At 36.6% G+C, this 19,214-nt stretch overlaps 1 protein-coding gene across 1 annotated transcript in view; it reads left to right on the top strand.

The window, feature by feature from the left end:
* The window catches only part of UVRAG (UV radiation resistance associated), a 275,347-nt gene that overhangs the window by 57,889 nt on the left and 198,244 nt on the right, over positions 1-19,214 (top strand). The window contains exon 6 of the mRNA XM_019726447.2: positions 14,037-14,122. Coding sequence (XP_019582006.2) covers positions 14,037-14,122 — 86 coding nt within the window. The remainder of the gene's footprint in view (positions 1-14,036; positions 14,123-19,214) is intronic.

Below are 19,214 nucleotides of genomic sequence, written 5' to 3'. Positions count from 1 at the left end.
CTGTTTTAGGAATAGTTGTACAAATAAATACTATATTTAAAAAAAATATACACATTGCATCTGAAAATGTGCTCAGGTAGTAGAATGAGCCATTGTTTTTTGTTTTTTTTTCCCCTTGCCCATTATAGTTTCTTATTCTACTAAGTAAGTAGAAGAAGGGCTGCTTGCAAAGCTCACTTATAGTTTGAAGAATAACAGAGAACACCAACAGTCCTGCTGGGGAGAGCTTTTGGTGCAGTCCTTAAGCCACTGTCCTCTGGCTTCCACTTGGGCCTTTTGTCTTCTTATTAACCTATTGTATGTGGATGATTCAACCCGCTCCCAAGTCTTCATCTGCAGTCTATATTCCCATATATCTAGATGTGTGTCAAATTGCTTTAATATTTCAGAGACAGAACAATGTACAAGTCCCAAACTGAGCCCAATTTCCCTCCCCCTTTCAAAAAACCCTCTTTCTGTTGTGTTCCTTAGTTCAGTGAATGGTACTGCTATCCATCGGCTTTCTCATGTTAGAACAGGGGGTAATCCTGGACCCCTCCCTCTTTTTTTGAATCACTGCTGATGGTACCTGCTAAATATCTACATACTTCCTTCCTGGTTCTTGATGTTGTAGCCAGATGTATCTTGTTGAAATGCTGGTTATGGCTCTCCTTTATTCAGATCATTTCAGAGCAATTAATGAATGATTTATAAGATCTGGCTATGGTCTGGTTCCTGGTTTCTAAGCACCCCACCCATAATACTTTCTTATGCTAAAATTTATGCATCTCAGTTTTAGCTTAGGTCCCATTTCCATAGAATGGTTTCCTGTGAATACCCCCTAAGTCCAGTTTGGGTGCCCTCTTATGTGCTCCCATAGCAAATGGCGTTTCATTTCCCTTGTGATGGGTCCTTGTCCTGTTCTGTTCTGATTGCCCATTCGGTCGTTTTTCTTTCGTATTAGAATGTAAGCTACGTTAGGGCAGGAACAATGTGTATCTTCATCACTAATTTATCCATAGTATTTAGGACCATGCCTGGCACATAGCAATAATTTAATAAATATTTGTTGAATGAATGAATGAAGCTTCTGTTGACCCAGATCATTAAATATTCTATTGGGATACACTCCTTGGCTGTCATCAGTTGGATAGCTTGTTACTCAGAATTCCAGTTCTCTATGTTTAAGTAGTTCCTGACCATTTCTGCGTAGACACCTGCCATTTGTAAGTTATTATACCTTAAATGGAAGTCTTTATTTTTCTCTCCAGCCTTGCTTTCCCTTCCCATTTTCCACATCTTTATTAAGTACTTTCCCACTTATCCAGGCCTCAAATCTGCAGTTAGGTTTGATTGATTTCTTTTATTCACTGGATTTAGTCACTGGACTCTTTTGCATCCTTCTTTGAAACAACCCACATCCATGACTACTTTTCCGTCTCCCCTGCCGTAATCCTAGCTCCCAGCGGCATCCCGAGGGCTGATGACTGCACTAGTTTCCTGGCGGGCCTATGCACTCTAGTCTCTTTGTATCCACTCTGTCTTACTCACCACTGCCGATTAATCTTCCTAAAGCGTACTTTCGTTTTGGTTGTATAGAGTAACCATTGTTTGCTAGATGTGTCCAGATTTCTGACCCGATTTCCTACTCTCCATCAGCCTATATTCAGTCAGTGGTGTAGTGCTTTGGTTTCTGTTTCTGCTTTCTCTTTTCTTCTCCTTGTTCTCCTTCCTCCTCCTCCTCTTCCTTGTTCCTCTTTCTGTGTCTCTCTCTGTTTCTCTCTCTCTCTCTCTGTCTCTTTCTTTGTCTGTCTGTCTTTTTTTCATGGTTTGAGCTCTGTCTCATTACCTCTAGTAAGTGTGGATTTTCAGAAAAGCCCCCAACTGGTATTTGGACATTCTGCCTCCTCTAGTTCACATTCGTCATTACCAGAGGAACCTTCCTGAAATTTAGGTCCGATCATTACCTACATTGTCAGAAATTTGTCATGAGTCCTTAGTGACCAAAGGTTGACTTTGTCTTTGCTCTTTAGCATGGCATTCAAAGCTTTGGGTCCCCTGGGCCTCCCAACCTACTTTTTCAGCTTTATCTCTCACTGTTTCCTTCCTCAGAGTTTCGAGTAATTACCTCATCTCCAAAGCTGAGCACGTTGGACAACTATTTAATTTTCTCCGAATGCAGCTTGTGTTTTCCCACTCTCACGTTTTGGCTAAAGGTGTTCAGTCTGTGTGGGACTTTTCCTTCACTGCCATTCAGCTTTTTAGTGCTCCTTAATCTATCCCAAATACTGCCACTCCTTGCGACCTTTGATGTTGCTGCTTCTGCTAGATGGAATCTTTATCGCATCAGAACTCCTGTAGCTTTTTTTTCCCCAACCTTTCTTATGCCACGTTTGCATTTTTACTTCACTCAGAACCTTAGCTGGGTTGGGTAGTTTTATATAAGGATGGTGGCAACTGCCTGGCAACCTGTATGTATTAGATGTTTAGTAAACACTGAAATGAATAAGTATATGTATAATACTGTTTGCTTTGTAATCAGTTATCCTGACTACGTAGTGAGTCAGTCAACTTGATTATTTCAGTAGAACTTTTAGAGTTTTAATGAAGTTAAGGACAGTGTTACATGATAGCAACTAAAATCTTACAATGTACAGTAATATGTTTTAAAAGGTGTCTCATCCAATGATCCAATGTAGGGGTAAACAAACTACAGTCCAGCACATGTTTTTGTATGGCCTGCGAAGCTAAGAATCAATTTTACATTTGTAAATGATTTGAAGGAGAAAACAAAGAGATGACATGTGGCTTGCAAAGCCTAAAATATTTACTATCGGGCCTTTGACCAGGAATGTTTGTTGACCAATGATCTAGAAACACACAGTGATCATTTGCCTAGAATTGCTCCTGCTCATTGGACCTGTGAAATTACCTGTTTCCTTAACAGTTTAGTAGGTACTCAGACCAGTGCCTGTTCCCTTCCCTGAAAAAGAAGGGTTAGGCCCGGCTTCAGAAGAATTTTGAGTGACATGTAAATCTCCTCTGGGCTCTTTGGCACTTGGCAGTATCTCACACAGATAACCAGATACAAATGAGCCGTTTCTTTCCATTATAATCCTTCATCAGAGGTCTGTCGGGATTGCACATCTGGTGAAGTTAGATGTCATTCAGAACAAGCCTCTTAGTGTATTTCAAGAATGATAATTGCTAAGTGGTGGCTGAAGCAGAAGGGTTTAATAATGTCCTTAAGTTGCCTTAAATGTACACGGACCCAGAATGTTAGAACTGGAAAAGGTCTTAGAGATCAAGTCCAGCATGGCCATTAAGAAGACAGGCTGTGGAGCCAGACTGCACGGCTCTTCTACCTAATCCTCTCAGTGGCTCAGTTTCCTCACCTTTAAAGTGGGGATAATAATAGTATCTGTTTCACAGGGTTGTATTAAATATTTTAACCCTTAACATATTAATGTTTAAGTATTAAAGTTAACATGGAAAAAAACACTGCCTGGCATACTGTAAGTGCTCATGAATGTTTTTTCCCTTGTGTCTTTTGCTGTCATTTTTTTTTATTATTGTCTTTATTAGTAGTAGTCTCATCTCATTTTATAGTTAAAGAAACTGAGGCCTGGAGGAGTTAAATGATTTTCCTCACTTCCGTGGCAGGGAGAGTGTATTAAAACCTTTCATTTGAATGTTCTTTCCCTGCTATAATGTGTTGCTTTTTAGTTGTGTGTTAGTGGGTGTGGATGAGTTTTTAATAGGAAAAAAATGTTTGGCAGCTTTTTGTGTAGAATAAGAAAAGTTAAGTGGAATGTCATTAACCATTTCACCTGAGAATCTTAAATCTACTTCTAGTGTCTTTTATTATTCTGGATTTTGTAGTTAATTTATAGGACTATTCTTATCTCTGTCCTCTTCCTCCTCGTCTGCCCTCATGATATGTAGGTTATTTCATAGCTATGTCTTTTTCTTTTTATTGAGATGAAATTCACATAAAAATAACCATTTTAAAGTGTACAATACAATAGCATTGATATGTTCAGAATGTTGTGCAACCATCACCTCTGTCGAGTTGGGTAACATTTTCGTCACCCCAAAAGAAAATCCCATACCCATTAAGCATTCACTCGCCATTTTGCCCTCCCCATCTCTCTGGCAAACACCAGTCTGCTTCTGTCTCCATGGATTTACCTATTCTGAATATTTCATATAAGTGGAATCATACAATATGTAACCCTTTATGTCTGGCTGTTTTCACTTAGCAGAATGTTTTTGAGGTGCATCCATGTGTAGCATGTGTCAGTACTTATTTCTTTTTTATGGCTGAGTAATATCCCATTGTATGACGAGGCCATATTTTGTTTATCCATTTATCTGTTGATGGATATTTGGGTTGTTTTTACCTTTTTGCTATTGTGAATAGTGCTGCAATGAACATTTGTGTACAAATATTTGTTTACGTACATGTTTTCCGTTCTTTTGGGTATATACCTAGGAATGGAATTGCTGGGTCATATGGTAGTTCCATTTATCTTTTTGAGGAATTGCCAAACTTTTTTGCACAGCAGTGACCATTTTACAATTCCAGCAGCAATATATGAGGGTTCTAATTTCTCCACATCCTTACCAACACTTACTATTATTATTTTTTTCTAATTTTAAAATTCTATATCTATCTATCTATCTATCTACCTACCTATCTATCTCCGTTTGTCTGTCTGTCCTGGTGGATATGAAGTAGTATCTCATTGTGGTTTTGATTTGCATTTCCATAGTGACTAATGATGTTGAACATCGTTTCATGTGCTTGTTTGCTATTCGTGTGTCTTTTTTGGAGTAATGTCTCTTTAAGTCCTTTGCCCATTTTTAAATTGGGTTGTTTGTCTTCTTGTTGTTGAATTGTCAGAGTTCTTTATGTATTCTGGATATTAGACCTTTATCAGATATAGTATGATTTGCAAATATTTCCTCTCATTTTGTGGGTTGTTTGTTCACTTTCTTTATGGTGTTCTTTGATGTACAAAAAGTTTTGAATTTTGATGAAGTCCAATTTATCTATTATTTCTTTTGTTGCTCATGCTTTGGGAGGGGTCATATCTAAGAACCCATTGGCAAATCCAAGGTTATGTAGATGCACCCTTGTGTTTTCTTCTAATAGTTTTATGGTTTTAACTCTTATAATTAGTCTTTGGTCCATTTTGAGGTAATTTTTGTATTATATATGGTGTCAGGGATGGACCCAGCTTCATATTTTTGCATGTGGCTATTCAGTTGTTTGAGCATCATTTGTTGAGAACTCTATTCTTTCCCCATTGAATAGTCTTGGCATCTTTGTCTAAATCAATTGACTATAGATGTATGAGTTAATTTATGGATTCTCCATTTTATTCCATTGATCTGTATGTCCATCCTTATGCCAGTACACATTGTTTTGATAACTGTTGCTTTGTAGTAGGTTTTGAAATTAGGAAATATGAGTCCTCCAATTTGTTGTGTTATATTGATTGATTTTCATTTATTGAACCACCCTTACGTACCTTGGATAAATCCCATTTGTTCTTGGTGTATAATCCTTTAAAAAAATTATTTTTAATTGTGGTGAAATATACATAATATACAATTTACCATCTTACCCATTTTAAGTGGACAGTTTACTGGTATTAAATACATTCACACTGTTGTGCAACCATCTCCACCATCTGTCTCCAGAACTCTTCATCTAGTAAAATAGAAACTCTCTACTCATTAAGCAGTAACTCTCCGTCTTACCCTTCCCCAGGTCCCTAACAACTCACCCTTCTACTTTCTGTTTCAATGAATTTGACTATTCTAGGTACCTCCTATAAGTGAAATCATGCACTATTTGTTCTTTCGTCACTGGCTTCTTTTACTTAACATAATGTCCTAAGAGTCTTCCATACTATAGCACATGTCAGAATTTCCTTTCTTTTAAAGGCTAAATAATACTCCATTGTGTGAACATACACATTGTGTTTATCCATTCATCTGTTGATGGACACTTGGGTTGCTCCCACCCCTTGACTATTGTGACTAATACCGCTATGAACATGGATGTAAAAAATATCTATTTGAGTCTTTGCTTTCAATTCTTTTGGGTATATACCCCAAAGTAGAATTGCTGGACCAAATTGTATGAGCCTTTTAATATGCTGCTGGATTAGCGTTGCTAGTATTTTGTTGAAGATTTTTGCATCTATATTCATAAGGGACATTGGTCTATAATTTTCTTGTGATATTATTGTCTGGCTTTGGCATCAGGATAATACTGGCCTCCGAGAATGAGTTAAGAAGTATTTCTTTCTCTTCCATTTTTGGGCAGACTTTGAGAGGATTGGTATTATTTATTTATTTTTAACTAATTGGTAGAATTCACCTGTTAAATCATGTGGTCCTGGGCTTTTCTCTTCTGGGAGTTTTATGATTACTGATTCACCCTTTTTCTTTGTGTGATGACTTTGTTAAATTAACATTTGTTAAATGGAGCATAGGGTGCCAGAGGGTGAGCCATGATTCAACAACAGACCACAAGAGAAATTGCAATAGAGAAGTTTATTACTCACAGGTCCGGGAGGAATTACAGGGAACGCTACTAGAGGCCGCTTGGGGAAGTCAAGGCAGAGTTCACAAGGCGGCAAAGCCTGGGTAAATGTCTTGATTAGTGTCTGTGGGTGGAGTGCTTTGGGCTTCATGGGCGAGGGCTGGATTGGTCAATTTAAACCAAAAGATCAGGGTTTTGGTAGTCTCTATGGGGATTTTTATCTAAGGGGCACATAAAGCATACAGGTGCTAGGAAGCAGGGGAGACTGTTGACCCCTAATCATATAGGGAACTTATATTTGCTTGTAACTCTGTGGGCTGCTATGGAGGGCATGCGCTTCCATGAGAGATTTAATTGTCAGTTTAAGGTCTCTGCAGGCTGCTTGGCCAAATAAAATGGATGCTGAGGCAGCAATACCATGGAGTAGCTTAGCTAAACTCCATGGACAATATGTAGGTCTATTCAGATTTTCTGTTTCCTTTTGAGTCAGTATTGGTAGTTATTGTATTTCTAGGAGTTCCCATTTTATCTAGTTTATCTGATTTCTTAGCATACAATTATAGTATTTTTCTATAATACTTTTTATTTCTGTAAGTTGGTGATAATGTTCCCATTTTCACTCCTGATTTTAGTCTTCTCTCTTTTCCTTGGTCACTGTAGCTTGGTCAATTTTGTTGATCTTTCCAAAGCACTTAAGTTTTGGTTTTGTTGATTTCCTCTATTATTTTTGTATTCTCTATTTCATGGATTTCTGCTCTGCTTTTTTTTCTTCCTTCCTGGCTTTGGGTTTAGTTTATTGTTCTTCTTTTTCTAGTTCCTTAAGGTGGAAGGTTAGTTTATTGATTTGAGCACTTTTTTTAAATGTGGATGTTTGCAGCTATAAATTTCACTGTGAACACTTTTATACTGTATCCCATATGTTTTGATATGTTGTTTTCATTTTTATCCATCTCAAACTTTTATTCATCTTAAACTATTTTATAGTTTACCTTGTGATTTATTTTTTTAACTCCCTGGCTATTTAATAGTGTGCTGTTTACTTTGCAGTTTGCAGATTTTCCAAATTTCCTTCTGTTACTGATTTCTAGTTTTCATTCCATTGTGGTCAGAGAAGATACTTTGTATGATTCCAATTTTAAAAAAATTATTGAAACTTATTTTGTGGTTGAACAGATGGTTTATCCTGGAGAATGTTCCATTTGCACTTGAGAGAAGTATGTGTATATGGCTGTTGTTGGGAGAACATTCCATATACATCTCTTAGGTTTAGTTGATTTATAGTATTGTTCATATCTTTTATTTCCTGTTTGTCTTTTGTATGGTTGTGTTACAAACTGTTGAAAGTGGATTTTGATGTCTCCTGCTATTTTCCACTTTAGTTTTGATAGTTTTTGCTCACATATTTTGTTAGATGTTGTTAGGTGCATATATATTTATAATCTTTTATATCACCTTGACCCTTTTTTCATTATATAATGTCCATCTTTGTGTCATGTAACATTTTTTGTCTTACAGTCTATTTGTCTGTTATTAATACAGCCACTCCAGGTCTCTTTTGGTTACTGCTTACATGGAATATCTTTCCATTCTTCCTTTTTTAACCTATTTTTGTTTTTATTTATTTTTTATCTTATTTTATTATTTTTTTTCCAGTTAAATTCCAACTTTATTTTTTTTCCATTTCTTTTTAAAATTTTATTATTATTTTTTATTTATTTGTTTTTTATAACATTTTTTTGTATTAATTTCAGGTGCACAAAACAATGTAATAGACATTTATCATTTATAACCCTTACATAGTGACAACTCCGCTCCCCCATCCACTATCCCTCTGACATTGCACACAGCCATTACATTTCCACTGTCTCTATTCCCAGTGCTTTACTCCACTTCTTGTAACTGTATATATGTATATATATATAAAATTGTAGTTGATATTCATTATTGTTCAGCTTCAGCTTCATGTCGTTTTTAAAGTGTGTCTCTTATAGCATATAGTGGATTGCTTAAAAGAAATCCATTCTGCCAACCCCTGCCTTTTAATTGGAGTGTTTAATCCATTTATAATTAATGTAATTACAGATATGGAAGAAATACTGCCATTTTATATTTGCCTCTTTATATCTTATTTGTTCCCCATTTCCTCCATTACTACCTTCTTTTGTGTTATATATTTTCTCATGTAACATCTTGATTCTTTCTCATTTCTTTTACTGTGCATCTTTTACTTATTTTCTTAGTGGTTGCCCTGGGGATTACAATTAACATATTAATTTATGACAATCTATTTCAAATTAATAGCAATTTAGTTTTAATATTACATGAAAACTTTTCTTTTTTAAAGATTTTTATTAAAATATAGCTAACATGTAATATTATATTAGTTTCAGATGTACACCGTAGTTATTCTACATTTAGTGATCTAAAGAAGTGATCACTATGATAAGTCCAGCAACCATCTGACACTGTACCATGCTATAACAATATTATTGATTGTATTCCCTATGCTGTACATTATATCCTTATCACTTATTTGTTTCATACCTGGAAATTTGAACCCTTTATTCCCCTTAACACTTCCCCCCCTTTTTTAATTTTTCAATTACAGTTGACATTCAGTATTATTTTATATCAATTTCACGTGCATAGTGTAGTGGTTAGACATTTATATAATTTAAGAAGTGATCCCCCTGACTAGTCTGGTACCCACCTGGCACTATACATCATTACTGTATTATTGACTATATTCCCAATGCTTTACCTTACATTCTTATGACTGTTTTGTAACTACCAATTTGTACTTCTTAATCCCTTAACCTTTTTCATCATGTCCCCAGCTCCTCTCCCATCTATCACCCTGATAAATCTAATACCCATCTGATACCATACATAGTTATTACAATATTATTGACTATATTTCTTATGCTGTACCCTACATCCCCATGACTACTTTCTAACAACTAATTTGTACTTCTTAATCCCTTCCCCCTTTTCACCCATCCCCCAACCCCCTCCCATCTGACAATCATCAAAATGTTCTCGGTGTCTATGAGTTTGTTTCTGTTTTGTTTGTTCATTTTGTTCTTTAGATTCCACATATAAGCAAAATCATATTGCATCTGTCTTTGTCTGTCAGACACTCCATTTAGCACAATACCCTCCAGGTCTATCCATGCCACTGCTGATGCAAAAATCCATTCCCTTCCCTGGCCAAGCAGTATTCCACTGTATATATGTATTCCCTCCTCTTTATCCATTAATCTATCGGCAGGCATCCAAGCTGCCTCCACATCTTGGCCAGTGTAAACAATGCTGCAATGAACATATGGATGCACACGTCCCTTCAAAGTAGAATTTTGTGTTTCTTCAGATAAATACCTAGAAGTGGAAACACTGAGTCCTTCTTTGTCTCTTGTTATAGCCTTTGTTTTAAAGTCTATTTTGTCTGGTATAAGTATTGCTACCCCAGCTTTTTTGTTTGTTTCCATTTTCATGAAGTATCTTTTTCCAACCCTTTACTTTTTAGTCTATGTGCCTTTTGATCTGAAGTGAGTTTCTTGTAGGCAGGATATCTAAGAGTCTTGTTTTCTTATCCATTCAGCCACCCTATCTTTTGGAGCATTTAATCCATTTACATTTAAAATAATTGTTAATAGATAATGTAGTTATTGCCATTTTATTATTCATATTTTTTTATCTTTTTTATTTCCCTGTCTCAAAGAAGTCCCTTTAAGATTCCTTGTAATACTGGGTTGATGGTGATGAACTCCTTTAACTTTTTCTTGTCTGGGAAGCTCTTTATCTGTCCTTCAATTCTTGCTGGGTAGAGTAATATTGGTTGTAAGTCCTAGTTTTTCATCATGTTGAATATTTTGTGCCAATCCCTTTTGGCCTGCAGAGTTTCTGTTGAGAAATCAGTTGACAGTCTTTTGGGAGCTCCCATGTAGATAACTAACTGCTTTTCTCTTGCTGCTTTTAAGATTCTCCTTTTGTCTTTAACCTTTGGCATGTTAATTATGATGTCTTGGTGTTGGTCTCTTTGGGTTGATCTTGTTTGGGACTATGCTTCCTGGGCTCTATGTCTATTTAGTTTGTCAGATTAGGGCAGTTTTTTGTCATTATTTTTTCAAATAGGGTTTCAATTCCATGCTCTCTCTTTTCCCCTTCTGGTAGCCTTATGATATGAACATTCTTATGCTTTATGTTGTCCCAGAGGTCCCTTAAACTATCTTCATTTTTTTTGGATTCTTTTTTCTTTTTGCTGTTCTGTTTGGATGTTTTCTGCTACCTTATCTTCTAAATCACTGATTCAATCCTCTGCGTCATCTAATTGTTGATTCCCTCTAATGTATTCTTCATTTCAGTTATTGTATTCTTTATTTATGACTAGTTCTTTTTTATGTTTTCTATCTCTATTTTTATGTTTCTTATCTCTTTGTTAAAGTTCTCTCTGCAATCATTGAGCATCCTTATAACCAGTGTTTTGAATTCTGCATCTGGTAGATTGCTTGTGCTTGTCTTCATTTTGTTTAGTTCTTTTTCTGGAGCTTTGTTCTGTTCTTTCATTTGGGACATGTTTCTTTGTCTCCCCATTTTGGCTGCCTCCCTGTGTTTGCTTCTATGTGTTAGGAAAGGCTGCTATGCCACCTGGTCTTAGGAGAGTGACCTTACGTGGTAGGTGTCCTGTGGGGCCCAGTGGCACAGTCTCCCTGGTCAACTGAGCTGGGTGCTCCAGGTGTGTCCCTTGTGTGGGTTGTGTGTGCCCTACTGTTGTAGTTGAACCTTGGTTGCTGTTTGCACGTCAATAGTAGGGATTCACCCTCTGGCTGAATAGCTGTGAGGACTGGCCATGATTGAAGTGAAGGAGCTGTTGTGCAGGGGCTGACCCTGCGGAGCAGGATTTGATTTAGCAGGGCTCTGGTGCCTGCCCAGTCTCCTCTTTGGGTGTCGTCCTTGGAGCAGGTCGGTTAATGCTCTGGCACTATCCGAAGCTGGCCTCTTGGTATGCTGGTTCCCCAGGCTTTTTGGGAGGGGCCCTGCTGCAGGCCAAGTTCAGCCACAGCCTGTGCCCTGCCTGGGGCCACTTGGCATGAGTCACAAAGCAATCCACAGATGGTTGCCACCTGTGCTGGGTTTGGAGGTGCCTCAAGAGACCCAGCTGTGAACTGAGACCGGTGGTGGCTAGTACCAGGCTTAGGGCTGCTCAGCAAGAGGTACGGGATATGCTGAAGACAGGTGGCTGTTTGTTTGGGTTTTGTGAAACTTTGAGAAATTTTAGGAAAGTCTGTAGCATGAGCCAAGACAGGCTGTTTGTACGGAAAAGTCACTGGAAGTGGCTTGGGTGTACCTGAAAGTTGCCTAGGGCAGGGTCTCCGGGAATCACCAGGGCGGGGCAAATGAATGGTGTTAACCAGATTGCTGGAGACTCAGATATGGCAGCCACCTGTATTTGCATGCTGGAGGATTGGAGGGCTCAGCAAAGGAACATTGGCTTTTGACAGCTGGTCTATCCAGAAGGCTGTCCCTCCAGCCCTCACCCTGAAGCCAGACAACTCAGTTCTTCCTTGTATGTCCCTGGAGCTCAGAGTTAGTGAGTCCGTCAGCGAATAAGTTTGTATGTGGATCCTTTAAGATGAACAACTGGGACTCCAGCCGCCCTCTGTCTTACTCAGCCACAATCTCTGTCAGTTTTAACAGCCAGAAGTTGTGGACACTTCTCTTCCCAGCACTGGAACCCTGAGCTGGGGAGACTGGTGTGGGGTTGGGACCCCTCGCTCCTCCAGGGGCACCTCCCCAGCTGAGATATCCCTCCCAATTTTTAATGACCATACGTGGGTGTGGGACCAGCCTGTTTCATGTCTCTGCCCCTTCTACAAGTCTTGAGGTGGCTTCTTCTGTGTGTCCTTAGTTGGAGGCTTCAGTTCAGCTAGACTTTGGTGATTCTCAATGAGGGTTGGTCTGTAGTTTAGTTGTAATTTTGATGTCATGGGTGGAGGTAAGCACGGTGTTTCCCTACTCTGCCATATTGATTGGAAATCCCAAACTTTTCTTCTGTGTATATAGCTCTGTTCCCCCCCACCTTTGTGTTACTATTGTCACAAGTTACATTTTCATAATTGTATGCTATTTTATAAGTATATTTATAATGATTGTTTTATTTATTTGTCTAATTGATTTTTAAGTGCTAAACCAACCATGCATTCTTAAAATAAATCCAGTCAATAAAAATGTTTTTGTTTTATTATTATAGTGTATTGCTTGTTCAATTTGCTAATATTTTGCCAAGTATTTTTGTATCTATGTTCATGAGGAATATTGGTCAATAATTGAGTGTGTGTGTGTGTGTGTGTGTGTGTGTGTATCTTTGTCAAGTTTTATTATCAGTAATGTGAGTCTTATGAGTTGAAAATTCTTCCCTTCTCTCTTTTGTGAAGGAGTTTGTGTTAAGTTGATGTCATTTCTTAAATGTTTGATAGAATTCATCAGTGAAACCATAAACCATCTTGACCTAGACTTTTTTTGTGGGCAGCTTTTCAATTACTTGAAAAAAAGGTACAGGGTTATTCAGATATTTTTTCATTCTCCATTTTGGCATGTTGTATTTTTTTCAAGTAATTTGTCTAATTCATCTAAGTTGTCAAATATGATAGCTTAAACTTGTTTATAATATTCTCCTAATAACGTTTTTTGAGGAACATGGATTAATAACATTTTAATGTCTGTAGCAATGTAATTTTTAAAAATGCTTATACTAGCATTATAGCAAACATTTATATAGTACTTATTACATACCTTTCACTTTATAAATATTAACTCTTTTAATTCCCACAACAATTTGTGTGGTAGATCATATTACCATCTCCATATTATAGATAAAGAAACCAAGGCTAAACTAAGAGAGCTTACATGCTTTACTCAAGATTACAGAGCCAGTATATTAAGAGTTTAAATTGTAATCCAGGTGGTCTGGGTCTAGAGTCCTTTTTTCTTAATTACTATTTACTTGACCTTTCTTAAAAGACAGATACCTGTTCTGTTCTTCTTACGGAAGTGTGCTGTGTGCTTTCTAGAAACCATCCTTGCTTCCATCACCTTTGTACCACTTAGTGGAAATACTTTTTTTTGGGTATTCCTAATTAGAACTTGGAATGCCTTTTTTCCCCCATAAAAAAATTACAGTGATGGCTAGTGTATTTACAATGTTGTTAATACTCTTCAGTCACATATATTAAAAAGACTTCTGGGGCTTCTCTTGGAAGTTCACTACAAAATGTGAAACATTGTTTCTGTGGGAAAATATTAGAGGAAATCTATTTTCAGTTCACTTGCTTAAAAGGTTAAACTTAAGTTATATGGAAATTGTACTTTTTGGAATCTCTTAACAAGTTGAATTTACTGAAGTGTTTATAAATCAAAATTTTAAAAAGACAAACATTATGATTGATTTGTGTACATATTTTGTTTCATTTCTGTTAATTTGTTGATCAATATCTTTCAGGGTTATTCAAATGCTCAGAAGAATATTCTTCTTCAGGTGGATCAGAACTGTGTTCGCAATTCTTATGATGTCTTCTCTTTGCTGCGGTAAGAAGCTTCTTAAGAGTCCTGCATTTTTTAAAGAATCTTCCTCATTTTGAGTTTGTGACATTTCAGTGTGAGGAAATGTATGGGAGCTTTAGAAGCTGTTATTCAGGCTTGGCATTTTTTAGTGAGAGCTTCATAAATTTTGGAGCTACAGTGATTTAAGTTTATCTTTTTCACAAAGCCTTTGGAAAGCCATTTCCTCTCTCTGGACAGTGGGAGAGAATGATTGGAAGCCAGTGATCTTAAAACAGGGACATGAGCTGTTTCCGGTTTTCTGGACTAAAAGAGCAGCAAGCAGAGGTACAAAATTTAGACTTATCAAAATCTTAACAACTACAGCATTACTAGTAAAGCCCCCCAATAGCCCCAGACACGGCTTAGAGTTTTGACCTGCTGTTCATCTTTTAAAAGAATCATGTTTGGCAAGGCAAAGGAGCTTTGCATGAATCTCATGCCCAGAGGCTTAACTGCCGCAGCTCTGTATTTTCATAATGTCTGGGCTTAATTTTGAAAGATTTTAAAATTTGGTTTTAATTTTCAGTGTGGTAGATCATCAAGGACATTTTCCCAGGAGGCAGGTTACCAAAATAAATGCAATTTAAAATAAAGTTCACAGTGACACTCAACCTATGTCCACCCTCTCAGACAGATGGTTCATTGAAATATGATTTTGGCAGTATTTTTCTAATGTTTACATAACACATCATAAATTTCAGACCATTAGACATCTTTTATATATCTACTAGAGGAAGAGTCCAGAAAGATGATTGGACTTTTGTCCAATGGATGATTGTTTTATAAACATGAAATGGGCCTATCCTTTACAAATCTTGAATCTTATACATGATGATGGAGAGTTTGGTCATATGGCCTGTATAAATTGCTCTTAAGAGACAATGATTTCAACTAAAGTAACCACACACATTTGATGACTTTTGATTCTTATCTGAGAGGTGCTTTCACTTTGCCTTCTTAGGCTGTGTAACAGAATGAACAGGATTTAGTAATGACATGGTGGAGAAAGCAGGAGGTGTCAACATATATAACTGACATTTTTGAGCCTATTCAGTTTGTGACTACATTAAGTTTCAGTATTAGAAAGAAGAATGTTCAGAAATAGTTTGAAATGTGACTAAGCCATTAATATTTCTTGACCGTTTTTTCTCATTAAATTGAGGGACTAAATATTATTTTAACGATATTTTTGCGGTATGAGATTGTGTAATCTTATTAGAGAGACCAGTAGAATTAAAAGCAAAAGGAATACAAAGTCAGTGAGAAGAAGATCATTTGGGACAGGTAGCATCATAGAAACTAAGAGATAAGAGATCCAAAGAGTATTGATAGATCTGTAATGATACAGGAGAATGGGAACTGAAGAAAGACTGTTGGATCTTGGGAAGCAACATAGTATAATAGAGAATGCTTTGATTAACCTGACCCTGACTTTAGTTATCCCTGATTTATCCCATTTGTTTAACTTCTGTGATTCTTCCAAAAGGTAGAAGCAGTGAAGTTCAAAATTTGTGTAATTTACAAGCATTTCACATCTGTGATGTCATTCTCTTAGAAGCTTTTTGTGTTCACATATCAGGGATCAACCTTTGTCTTCAGTGTAGAAGCTGAGGTCAAGAGGCATTAAATGATTTATTTATCTGAGGGAATATAGCAAGTAAGAACCAGGCTGTGGGTCGGTATGAAGATTTTTCTGACAAGCAAGTTTTGCAGATTCTTTTCACAGTCTCACTTACCTTCCTAGATTGGTGCTTATAAGGTGCACATAGCATAACGGCAGAGAAAATTTCCTGAAAATCACTGAGCCCTCCATAAATGTGAAATCATCAGGTTAATTTGGTAGTTGCTCAATTATTTAACATTGATCTTGCAATGCTATGTCTCTTGGGGTATCATTTCTAGGGTGCCTTTCAGAATTCTTAGGTGTGTCAAAAATTTGAATTGCCTTCTCATCACCATTGTGCAAATCATTTATAGCTGAACCAGATCTGGTGTCTATTTATCAACCAGTTAACCCAGAGTTACTCTGGAAGTAGAAACTTAAGAGTGTACTTGTCAAAGTTAATGAGTAAAATGGAACGTTCTCTGTTTATTCTCAGACATGAATAAATTGTAGCCATCGTCTGCTCAATAAAAAACTCTTCTTTTCCCACAGTTTTTGCTGATCTATGTAAAGTGCTTGCTGGGAAACTTAATTTTGTGCCCATCAATTTTGTTCATAGTTTCTTCTTTAACTCAGGCAATATTGTACCTGGATGGAGTAATTTTGAAAAATATACCTTTTCTTTTCCTGATGTGTTCTTGTTTGTGAAATTGTACCTTCTTGACTGTAATTTTATGTGAAGACACAGAGTCTGAACTCTTTAATGTCATTTTTAACTCCACGACATTCTCAGTATTGTTTGGAGTGAGAATTAGAACCCAGGTCTCCTGATTCTGGTTTTGTTTGTTTGTTTGTTTATTTATTTTTATTATTAGTTTCAGGTGTATGAAACAATGTAATAGACATTTCCACCCCTCCCAAAGTGATAACCTCCTTCCCCCAGTCTTTTACCCCTCTGACATCGTGTATAGCTGTTACAATTCCATTGACTATATTCCCTATTCTATACTCCATATCCTGTGACTATATATATATATTAACTTATAGTTGACATTCAATATTATTCAGCTTCTGCTTCAAGTGTACAGCGCAGTGGTTCCTGATTCTGTTTTTTGAGAGTATTTTCTACTTAATAACTTTCACTGTATTGTGCTGTTAGCATGCATATAAGTCCTTCCACTTTTTACATGTGAATGTCGTAGGAAAATAGGAAATCTTGACTAAGGCAAAGATTTTGAAGCACCTAAAACCAGGGTTAAAACTCCTTCAGACGGATGCTGTATTGTACCCTTTTATAGGAAAACAATGACCTAAGGTTTTATTCAGATTTTTTTCACCAATAGTTAAGAAAGTAGGCTAATTTCAGTTGCCAAAGTAATAGCAGCTCTTTCCAAAGTTACATTCACTGTGTGTGATGGTAATTAAATTTTTGCTTCTTTAACCCCAGGAAGTCCCTTGATTAAGGGTTAGTTTTAATGTAAGCAGATATTTAATTTAGGAGCCACTTTATTCATTGTCCCATTTGATATTTTAATATAGGATGTTTACCACAAGGTGTCAATGTTGCTCTTTAACTGGCATTTGAAATTCATTTTAGATTTGAAGTGAGAAAATTAGGGTATTAATTACAAGCGAGCATTTATTTTTAGGAGTTAACTTTTTCTCTCTATTATTCCTTTGAAGTTAAGGAATTTTTAGACTTATTAGATAGCTTTCTTCTTTTGGTTCTGTTGATTTTTTTTTTTATCCTGTTGATGATAGGGAGTTACTGAAAGATTAAGGAGCAGAGGCATAACATGGTCAGGTGTGCAATTTCGAATTCTAACAATGGTGATAGCAGGGAATGGACCTGAGGGCATGAGACTGGAAACAAGGAGGTGTCTGTAATCCCACCTGTTCTCTGAGATTGAAAGATTATTTTTGATGTTTAAAAACTAATTTTTTTCCTTTCATACTTCCTCAAAAAGATAGCTCTATTGTAGTGAGAAAAGTTTAATCAACTCTGGTTTTCTTCTAGTATAGTTTTTGCTTTTATTATTTTCTTCCCCTTTTGTCATGTCCTACTTTAGCCAGTTTAATAAGTGAAAGGATGGTGGAGAAATCATGGGCCCTCCACCTAGACTCCAGTTCTAAAACTGCCGTATGCCCATAACTGGATGCAAGACTTTGAGCCAGTTAGTTATTTAACTTCAATATGCCGCAAACTGCTCTTGTAAAATGGGGATAATTTTTGTCTCATGGGACTATTAATAAAATTAGAGGAAGTAAAATGCTTGAAAGGTCCTATGACAGTTACTGGCATATAGTAGACATTCAATAAGTAATAGTTTTCATTTTCCCCTTTACTTCTCCCATCTTGGAATTAGCTTTCACTTTATGCCAGTGTTCTTTTTAAAGTTACCACTAGCTTTTCCAATTTTCAGCATAATTTTCTTTTCTTGCCATTCTAATGTCTACCATCTCTACTTTTATTAGTGATAAAAATTGTTTAACATGGTATGTCTTTTCTCCCTAATGACACTGGAAACTTGAAGGAAGGGATTATTTCATACGGTTATATATTCTCTCTTTCTTGTGGACCCTCAGACTCTTTTGCAGTATTTACTCCCTGAGTACTCTCTTCCGTTACCACAGCTTCAAACAACACATCCACGGGTTAATAACTCTCAAATCTATACCTTTAGTTCCTGCCTCTCTCTTGGATTTCTGATCTGTGTTTTCCCATTTATACTTTCATGTTCTGTAGGAACCTTAATCCTAACATGTCTGGAGCTACACTCTTTGGTTTAATTCTCCTCTTCATTTTCTTTTTCCCTGGTTTGTTTAGTGGTGTTATCAATACCAGAGGCAACCGGGTGAGCATACCCCCCTTTGTTCTCGCCTCTGTTTTCCTGAACTATTTCCTGACCTCAAAGCTAATCTCCCTATTACCAGTTATTCCTTCGTGCAATTAATAGTCATTATTTATTCAGTACTGGTGCTTAACATGAATTAACTCTCTTAATTCTCAGAACAACTTTCTGTGGTAAGAACTATTCTTTTTTTCTTCTTAATGGTATTTTATTCATAATGTGTTTGTTTTCAATTAAAGTTTATTGGGGTGACCATTGTTAGTAAAGTTACATAGATTTCAGGTGTACAATTCTGTAATACATTATCTATATGTCACATTGTGTGTTCACCACCCAGAGTCAGTTCTCTTTCCATCACCATATATTTGATCCCCTTTACCCTCATCTACCACCTCCTTCCCCCCTTACCCTCTGTAAGAACTATTCTTATTCCTATTTACAAAAAAGGAAATTGAGACACAAAGCAGTTAAGTAGTTTATTTAAGGTCACACAACTAGTTAGTGTTAGCCTGTATTCAAATCCAGACAGTCTAGCTCCTGAGCCCATGTTCTTTTGTGTGTGTGTCTGTTGGTTTGCTTTGTTTTAACTTTTTAAAAATTTTTTATTAAATTTATTGGGGTC

Source organism: Rhinolophus sinicus, linkage group LG06 (genome assembly GCF_036562045.2).
Source record: "Rhinolophus sinicus isolate RSC01 linkage group LG06, ASM3656204v1, whole genome shotgun sequence".
Classification (NCBI taxonomy): domain Eukaryota; kingdom Metazoa; phylum Chordata; class Mammalia; order Chiroptera; family Rhinolophidae; genus Rhinolophus; species Rhinolophus sinicus.
This window is presented reverse-complemented; position numbering and strand designations above follow the sequence as displayed.